A 10,036-nucleotide genomic window follows, 5' to 3' on the forward strand; every position below is an offset into this window, starting at 1 on the left:
GTGTGTGTGTGTGTGTGTGTGTGAGCGCGTGAGCGCCTGAGGCATCATCATGTCATCCCAGATTCTCTTCACAAACATGAAGCATATCAAAAAGCCTGTGAAATATTTGCTGCATGAACAAAATACTAATTTCCCTTGTCCTTCGTTTCTTCTTTTCTTACTTCTCTTTTATCGCGCAGGCCTCAGATTGATTTCCGTGGCCGGTGGAAGCCTAACAGATGGCGGTGTAACTTGATAAATGAGCGGGGCCTTTTGTCATTCCTGTTGCCCTCCAAAGTGCCACTCGCGCTGCCTCTTGTTGTCAGCTCGCCCCCGCTGCGGTGGAAATAATACGGCATGTGGAATGATTACAGCTGAACCGATGTTAAAAACACACTGTGCATGATCAGTGTATGGGGGGTCCCCACAAGAGCGTCCTTGACATATATCAGGGTATAGTCACAAATATAATTTTGAATAATATTGTATTATTATTTTGTAGTTATTTCCCAGGCTTTATATCTGATGTTGCACTTTTCTTAATTTCATAATCCCAAATATATTAATGTTTCTTAGGGCTATAAGGTTTTCCATGTTTTAGGGTCAGCAAGGGCCTATATTTTTCTGTTTCTGATCATGTTTGTGCGTTAGAGCTGCACATGTGTGAATATGAAGACTGTAGCAATCCCCAACACACACACACACACACACACACACACACACACACACACACACACACACACACACACACACACACACACACACACACACACACACACACACACACACACACACACACACACAGCACGTGTTCATCGTTTTCTTCTGATTGTATGAATTGTGCATTCTTTCTTTTGCTTTGTAATCTTGTAATTACTTGTCTTTGTTACACTCAGGTTAATAACGCTTTTTGGATTGAAGGAGAGCTAGTGTGTGAGAGAGAGAGAGAGAGAGAGAGAGAGAGAGAGAGAGAGAGAGAGAGAGAGAGAGAGAGAGAGAGAGAGAGAGAGAGAGAGAGAGAGAGAGAGAGAGAGAGAGAGAGAGAGAGAGAGAGAGAGAGAGAGAGGGGGGAGAGAGAGAGAGGTGCCATGTGCTTCCTGTCTCCACGCCATTCACCTCCCCGGGATCCAACAGGATGGAGGTCCTGTCTGCTGCTCTGAAATAAACGAAATAAAGCCTCCAGCTCAGAGTTTCTACTCTCAGACCGCCTTTTCTGCAGCATCGCTCCCTCTGGACTCTGGACCTGCTTTTCCATCCTTTTATTTATATTAATCATCACTTTGTTAATCAAGGAACCTATTGGAGTGTGTTGTCTAGGAGATTAAGGTATGTAGACTATTTTATTTTAATCAGAATTAAGACAGAAATTGTGAAAAATGTGCAGTCGCTCTTTAAATTGTTTCCAAAATAGGTTTTGGCTTTTGGATGTGGTGTGCTACAAGATTTTCAATATTTTATAACACATAACACATTTTTCGCGAATCAATCACTAGTAGTAGTATGACTGTCAGTTGTTTAGAGAAATATTGGATCTGCTGCGGGCTGTTTACATGTTGAGGCCTTCGTGATGACGAGATGCCAAAAGTAAATATACGCGCAGGTGAACGTGAGATAGGCCTCCTGCTTCAACCTCATTCCGAGCAACTGGCAGAGGCTAATCTACGCAGAAGCTTTAATTATATATAGGGCTGGTCTTTTATTAACAATGCGAAGACGTGCTTGTGGATCTGTGTAATTACCAGGAAAGCAGCTTACAGTTGTTCTTTTCCTCTCTGTAAGCGCATTGGCGCAGCTCAGCCTGCATTTTCCTTCTGTTCTTATCCGTGCATAAGGATCTTATGTGACCCTTAAGTAGTTTCCTCATAAGTGACTGAGCCGATTTTAAGATAAGAGCAGCAGCATATCCACGAGCCCGGATAACCTGAGAGAAGAGGCCGAAAACAGCCAGGAAGGAAGCGATACGAGAAATGAAAAAAAAAAAAGACCTCTGATTGATTTCACTTTCCAATATTACTTCCTGCAACTCCCGGATGTTAGTAATATTTGGCCATTTTAAATAATACAAATTATTTTATAAATATAATTATTAACATTGTTATTATGTCTTAGGCCTATACCACTACATCCATTTAATAATATAAATACTCTAACGAGCTTTTTATTATGATAATGAGGATTGTTGTATTATCGACGTTATATTTAGTTAAAACTTGATATTTATTTTACATTTTGAAACCCGAATCCTATACTTATATAAGAAGAAGAAGAGGAATGTATTAGGAGTGTGTGTGTGTGTGTGTGTGTGTGTGTGTGTGTGTGTGTGTGTGTGTGTGTGTTTTAGTCCCAATGATTTAGTCTAAAATAATCCACAGAAAATTGCCCCATGTCAAACACCCCCCCTCACTCCAGTTTGCTGTTTGATTGACAGGCTTCCAGGAATGGAGTCGATGCCCGGACAGCTTCGAGACGCGGGACGGGACGCCAGCTCTTCCCCAGTTTCGAAGCATGACGCCCCGAGCTTCTCCAGCTCCCTCAAACCCAACCAAGTGAGCGAGACCGCCCTGTATGGGGTGCCCATCGTATGTCTGGTCATAGACGGGAAAGAGAGGCTCTGCCTGGCGCAGATTTCCAACACCCTGCTGAAAAACTACAGCTACAATGAGATACACAACCGCCGGGTCGCGTTGGGCATCACGTGTGTGCAGTGCACCCCCGTGCAGCTGGAGCTCCTGCGGCGTGCGGGGGCCATGCCCATCTCCTCCCGGCGCTGCGGCATGATCACCAAACGGGAGGCAGAGAGGCTCTGCAAGTCCTTCCTTGGGGCGCACAGTCCCCCAAAGCTACCGGAAAATTTCGCATTTGACGTGATTCATGACTGCGCCTGGGGCTCCAGGGGTAGCTTCATACCGGCCAGATACAACAGCTCCAGAGCAAAGTGCATTAAGTGCAGCTTTTGCAACATGTATTTCTCCCCAAATAAATTCATTTTCCACTCTCATCGCACCCCAGAGTCCAAGTACCTGCAGCCGGACGCGGCCAACTTCAACTCGTGGAGGCGCCACCTGAAACTGACGGACAAAAAACAGAATGACGATATTCACCACGCGTGGGAGGATGTAAAGGCCATGTTCAACGGGGGGAGTAGAAAGAGGATTCTGCCCATGAGTGGGTCGGGGATGCACTCGTCAATGAAATCGCAGGCCTCGTCCAGCCTGGCCCAAACCAGCTCCCCTGAGATTCCTCACAAAACGTTACGCTGCGAAGAGAATCAGGGAAATAACCTGAGCTTGGCGAGCGGCGCACGGACCCTACCCAGTCATCCCGGTGCCCAGCAAGAGCTTTGGCATGCTTCAGAAAATCCCCCCACCTCTGTTCCCCCACCACCCCTATGGCTTCCCCAGCTATGGACTGTGTCCGAAAAAGAGCGACGGTTTGCCAGATGCAAACAAAACCAGTGTCTCTGGTGTGTTTTGGCCTGGCGCTAAGGACGCCCTCTACCCTGCTTTCCCCATGTTTTGGCCTACAGCTGGCGGCCTAGCCATGCCACCCTACTCGGGGTCTCCACCCAAAACTCTTCCAGAGCTGCCAGGCGTCCGGCAGGCTGAGCTCGACTTATCGGACCAAAGCGACCGGGGCGCCAACACAACCAAAGACACCAACCACCACCCGCACCATCAGCAGGATGGCGGGGAGCGCTGCTCCAGCTCACAGTCCTCCTCCACTAGGAACGACGATGACAAGTCCGGGGACGAGACCCCCCAGAGGAAAATTAGCTACATTTCGGCCTTTCGACCTGTTGTGAAAGACGCAGAGACCATCGCCAAACTCTACGGCAACCGGGACAGTTACGGTGCGCGCCCCGGTTACCTGTCCCCGGATTTTATCAGCGAGAGCTCCAGTTACAGATCCGTCTCACCGGACAGAGACAGCGTTGTGGACGACGATGACGACCTGGACGTGGATGTGGAGTCCAACCGGGGACAAGATGAGGAGGAGCCGATCCACATCTCGCCAGGTGCGGACCAAGTTCCCTCACCTGTCCCGGACCGGGTCCCCTCGGCTGCTGAGGAGAGCCCGGAGCAACCGGAAGCTTCGAGCCCCGGAGCAGCAGCAGCATCACCGGAGGACTCCGTGCACTCTGGCTCATCAGATGAGGACAGACGGATGCGTAATGGCTCTCCTCTTCATGAAGTAAGATTAGATTAAATGAAACTTTAATGATCCCCTTGGGGGAAATTGAACAATCACACTTGTGGATAATATGAACATATTTTAGAGAAGAGAGGCAGCTGATAAAAATGTGATCAGGAGCAATTTGCCTAAAATTTGAAAAAACATTATATTTGATAGGCATTAATAATAATAAGAATAAAGCTTAACATGGGACCTTATGTTTGGAAAACCAAAAACTGCCCTGCTGAAGTATCGCTGAACAACGCAAAACGGTGATGTTTGCCTCTCAAATCAGTGAAAGAAAGTTTACCCAAAAAAAGAGGTAATTTATTAATTTGCACTTTTGGAGGTTTTCAAATCAATTTGCACTATTTGGAGGATTCATCACTTCTTAATTGGGGTCTTCAAAGTATAATCCACGATTTAATTGTTGAGTTATTCCTATTTAAAATCTGTGTCAGTTCAATAATAAGACATATTATATCGCCAAATCAGTTTTTTTTAAATGCAGAACCTTCAACATCTTCACAACGAATTACAGGGATGCTGGTTTTTTGAAGAAAAAAAGGGCCTCAATTATGTGAAGAACTGCAGTAAATGACATATAATTGGTCTGCGTTATTAAACACGATTGTCCACCTCTTACAGGTGTACGCTCATGAAAAGGACGGCCACGTGCTTCTGAATGAGCCTTCGTCGTTTTCGTCCAAACACTCGAGCAGCCCCCGCAGATCCAACGGTAATTATTGCACCAATTGATGCTTTGGTTTTTTATGCAAATAAGTCTGTTTTGCGTCTCTTTTAATTTAAAATTCGTCTTTATGTTAAGGTGCTCACCACGTGTCTGAAATACACCACCAACGCATCACAACTCCCTATCAGGAGCAGAAGGACAGACAAGGTTTGTTATTAGTCTGTTTATTATTCTTAATTTATTTAATTTTTTATCAACATGTTCTTACATTTGAGCTGCTTTCTATGTCATCAGAAGGCTTTTACAATATGTGTGTTGCACAGATCACTTATTGGTAGGTTAAGTTTATGTTTTTTATTGTTTTTGTGCAGCCGATGGCGCTTTACGCATCGATATCAGCGTGCATGAAAGAGATCTGGAGAACATGGCTAAAGGTAGGAGGCTGTTTTCAGAATCAAAAAGAGAAGACATGTGTAGCAGGTGACGATAATTATCATCACAAATTATTCATGTTTTGATAAATTAACTAATAAAAACAGTTTTAGGTAAGCCAGCAAATCTTTCTAATTTTGATCCTAAATAAGTAGTTAATTGCGATTTAAGGTGCATTTCTGGATTTATAAACCCACATTTAACCCACCCTGCGTCCATAGTTGTTTAATTATCAAAAGTAAAATATATATTTTACATTAATATTAAACATTGAATTATCGCTCATTTAAATGCAGCTAAATGCCCACGGCTCGCTAAAGATGACGTGCCAAAATCCAAATGTGAATTTACATTTTGTGGGCCTAAAGTGTTTCCATAGTTGTTAACCACTTAATCACGAGATGTGGGAGTTTTGACTTATTATTGTAAGAGGAAATCGTTTAGAGGCTATTAATATTTTAACGAACAGAGCCATAACCCCGAGGCACGGCAGCTAATTATTTTACAACGCTTGGAAAAACCCTGGGACTCCATTATTATCGTCTCAAGCTCCAGGCAATGCATGGCAATTACTGTGGCAGCGAGCGAGAGCAAAGCGGTGAAATGGTTGTTACCAGGGATGTAAACGCACCTGAAGCCGGTGTACTGGCCTGACATAAATCTTACCATGAGGATTGAGAAGTAAAACGTTTTTTTTGTTTTATTTTTTGGGGATTTTTGCATAAATCGGTGTTGTGATTGGTGGTTATTTGCATTATTGGGCATGATTTCTTATTGCACCATTTTCCTGCTTGTTATTCAGAAGTCCTTTAGGTGCTGATGGGGTGTGTTCCAGTGTTTTAGGATGAATAATTACATTTCCTTGCAGCAGATGAAAATAAGTTGGTCTTGAAATTGACACATTTTTGGCTTCTGGCTTTGCAGAGGAATTGCAGAAGCAGCTTGTGGAACAAGTGGAGTTGAGGAAAAAGTTGGAGAGAGAATTCCAGCATTTAAAAGGTAGGAAAAAAGTTAGTGGAAGCCACAGAGATGTTTGTTTGTTTGGCCTCTTATTTGGATCTTTAACCCTGTGCTTGCAGCATAAATGTTAGGAAAAGAGCTAGTTGTATTGTGTCCTTTTGTATCCAGGAATATGTCTTGTATGTATCACAATGTCAGAGATTTCATTCTGATGTGGCCTTCGGTACTCTTCAGATAATTTTCAGGATCAAATGAAGCGTGAGCTGTCCTACAGAGAGGAAATGGTCCAGCAGCTGCAGATTGTTCGAGGTTTGTCTCTCTCTATTCTTTGTGCCTCAATAGATTATGACTGTAAAACGGATGTAGATCAATGCTCTTTAAGTTTATGGGGAAAATAATCAAGGCTATATAAATCAATCTGAACCAACTAGCTTCTGAACTAAAAAAATAAAGGAAAAGTGACACTTGCATATTGAGACATTGGCCATTTCTCTCCACCCTTTTTCTTAACTCCATATTTTCTTTCTCCAGCAGTTGAGTACATTATTAGATATCAGAAGGTGAAACTGAAACCACATTGTTTTGTTTGCAAGGGTTATTTTCTCCTAAATCATGCTCTGGAAAATTGAAAAGACAGACCATTATGTAGTGCTGTATCGGTTACATGCAGTAGACAGCAACTAATGCCAGCCGTTAAAGGATTGGTTTAATGTTACAGTTGTTTAAATACAAGGTTCAAGTACACGGAGGGGTCACTCTAAATACCATAAGGGCAAACGGAGAACATCGACTGCAGATGCAACGCAGCAGCTCACATTTTCTTCTATTTTTTCTTTTTATACCTTTTTTTGACCATTATTTTATTCTTGGATAGACACTTTGTGCAGCGAGTTGGACCAAGAGAGAAAGGCTCGTTATGCAATACAGCAGAAGCTAAAAGGTAATTTGATATGGTCCAAAAGAGAAACAAGAAACCTTACACAAACATAAATATGCAAGTGCTCCTTTTTTTATATCACATTTTATTTTTTTCCCCTTCAATCCATATTTACAGTCAGACACCGTTTTGTTTTATCAAAAGCTTTCTTAAAACCACACTCACATGCCCATATTTGCGTACATTTTCTACTGTTTCTAGCTATAAATTATCCTTCTGTTCATTGTGAATGGGGAGGGGTCTGAAAGCACTTTCATAAGAGAGATGAGGAAATCCACAATCCTTGTTCTGTGCAAATATAATTTAGAAAAGAAAGCAAATGTAATGCTTCAAATGAGAAATGAGTCTAATAAAGTGTCTTTCAATCTTCCAAAGTTGTTGTCCTATACAAAATGTACCTAATTTATCAATAGCAAGAAATCTCAGTCTATAAGTGTGTTTGTGGTTTTTTGTATAGGTTTTTTACACTTGTCTTGAGTTGAAAAAGCTTATAAGAATTACAATATTAAAAGCTTTATTTAACAACATGCATTAGTAAATCATGATGTATGAAGCATGTAACTTAAAAGTTCAATGAAGAGATTACAAAAGCATTTTTAAAGGCCACATTTGTGTATGTTTTTAACATTTTAAGGTTTGACTCTTGCTCTTTAATCACGTCATCTCATTGTGTCCTCTTCCTCTGGCACCAAACTGAAATTAGCATCACCATCTGTTTATCTCTGATGAACGAACTCCTAATATTTACATACATTCATATATCATGCTTCCAATTTCCTAAAATGTGATTGAAATGTACATAACACCTGGCTAATGAAATCAAACAGGGGACATTTTATGGAAGATTCCAAGTTAATATGGTGAATTAAAATAGCGCTTTATCCTCAAAGCACTTTCCATATACAAGTCCTCATTCATCCTTTCACACTCATTCATGCCTGCTCAAGGAATCTAAAATCCACACACATTCACACACCGTTGGCCATGACAGTGTGCACATGTTGTATTGAAATGTTAGCTGCTGGGGCTGGGATTGATCTCAAACTGCTGCAGTCTCCAATAAACTTCGGCTCAACCTAAAAAGTACATTAACACAGAGCAAGGGGTTTTGGATTTGTATGTCCATCAATTACATTGGAATTATGTTAGAGCACAGATCTCTTCCTGACCCGTAGAGACTGTTTAAAAGTGCACGTTAGTACTGTGTTAATCTGTAAATTGAAGAATTATCAGTGTGTTTGTCTGCTGTTCTAACTGATGGACTTGTTCCTCCCCAGAAGCTCACGACGCCCTTCACCATTTCTCCTGCAAGATGCTCACCCCCCGGCAGTGTACCGGAGCCTGCACCTTCAAACCTCCGCTGCTGCCTCCCTAGAGCCCGGCACCACCCTGCAACTGACCCCAGCACAGCCAAAAAATAAATAAACACGTGTTCTTCTCGAGAGCTGTCATGTGTTCACTTCACAACCGTAACCCAAGGATTACCAACCTGCTGTATAGATGCACCTCTGATGTTAGCACTTGAGCGAAGACTCAGAGAAGGGACTGGCTGCGACCTCTCCAAAAAACTGAACTCTGGAGTAAAGGAGATCTTAAAATGGAGTTCATTTTGTGCTATGAGTCAAAGGATTGTTGATCTGACACTGCAAAGCTCAAACCAAGGAGTCTCTCTGAATCAAAGTGGTCTGCTGATTAGCCTCTCTGAAAAGAAAAAACAACACTATATACATATAAATATCTATATCACGTGACGATGTGCAATGGCTCGTATAATTGTGATATTAAGTTAAAAATGTATCTCATTATTTAGCTTTTTTTGCTTTTTGAATGTCTTGAGTTTTTACATAATATGTGTTGTTTATTGTTCTTTGGTTTAATTTATTATTATTTATTTGCAACACTGCATATGTTGTTAAGCACTTTAAATGGACAACATTTCTGAATTTGACCATGTCGTCCTATACCAAATTATTTTTATCTAAAACACGAGGAATCCTTAGGTTTCAAATATAGTACATTATTAAGAGCACTTACTTCAATAGCGTTCAGGTTTGACATAAAAAAAATAAAAGGTGACACAAACTTTGAAGATACAAGCTTTCAAGTTACATTACAAGTGATAATTAAAAAACAGTCGAGCCACTTATAAATAACATGTACAGTTTAGATTGAGTCTTTTAACACAAATTTGATCATATCATTTTCTCTGTTTCAGGGTTTTTCTATCATTAAATGAATCTGTGAGTCACAACAGACAAAACCAAAAGCTTTTCTTCTCATCTGATGGTGTTTTTATACGAAGAAGACACTTTATGACTTGTGTGTAATCTGCCATTCAGGTGGCTGCATTTCATTTTCTCTCATTTGTTGTTTCTGACACAATCTACCAATAATTTTCCCATTAATGTATGTACCCATGTCAATATTAATAAAATATGAATACCAAAGTCTGCTTTTATCCTCACTTATTTGTGTGTGTCTTTGCTGGTGTGAGGCTGACACCTGCTGGCCTCCGTACAGAAGGACATCACGAGCTGATCATATTTCCTCCTTATTGTATTTGAGTTCAACATGATCTCTTTCATTAGGCGGCTACATCAGTGCCTGACATGTCCAGTCGACTTATGAAGTTTGACGTGGAGTCAGGGGAGCAGGCTGATCTAATAGTGAAATCTAATTCTTCTGATGGGAGCACTAATAGATATTGATTACACGGCTCTCGGTCCCTGGATGCTTCATTCTGAGAGAGATACTCACATAATGTCACTGGCACACGATGAATGTTAATTTTCTGTGAACGTAATTGCCCTCCGTGGCAGAACTGCTTCCCTGTGAATACTAACAAGGCCTGTGAAGATGAA

General features: G+C 41.6%; 1 protein-coding gene across 1 annotated transcript; it reads left to right on the top strand.

Annotated features, from left to right (window-relative positions):
* Positions 1-2,417: 2,417 nt before the first annotated feature.
* On the top strand, positions 2,418-8,550 carry skor1a (SKI family transcriptional corepressor 1a). Its single transcript, XM_034115987.1, is given in 9 exon segments — positions 2,418-3,287; positions 3,289-4,170; positions 4,801-4,891; positions 4,982-5,053; positions 5,218-5,280; positions 6,203-6,277; positions 6,473-6,547; positions 7,113-7,178; positions 8,453-8,550. Coding segments are annotated over 9 exon segments (2,292 nt in total).
* The last annotated feature ends 1,486 nt before the right edge of the window (positions 8,551-10,036 follow it).

The sequence above is a fragment of the Trematomus bernacchii genome, unplaced genomic scaffold (assembly GCF_902827165.1).
Source record: "Trematomus bernacchii unplaced genomic scaffold, fTreBer1.1, whole genome shotgun sequence".
Lineage (NCBI taxonomy): Eukaryota > Metazoa > Chordata > Actinopteri > Perciformes > Nototheniidae > Trematomus > Trematomus bernacchii.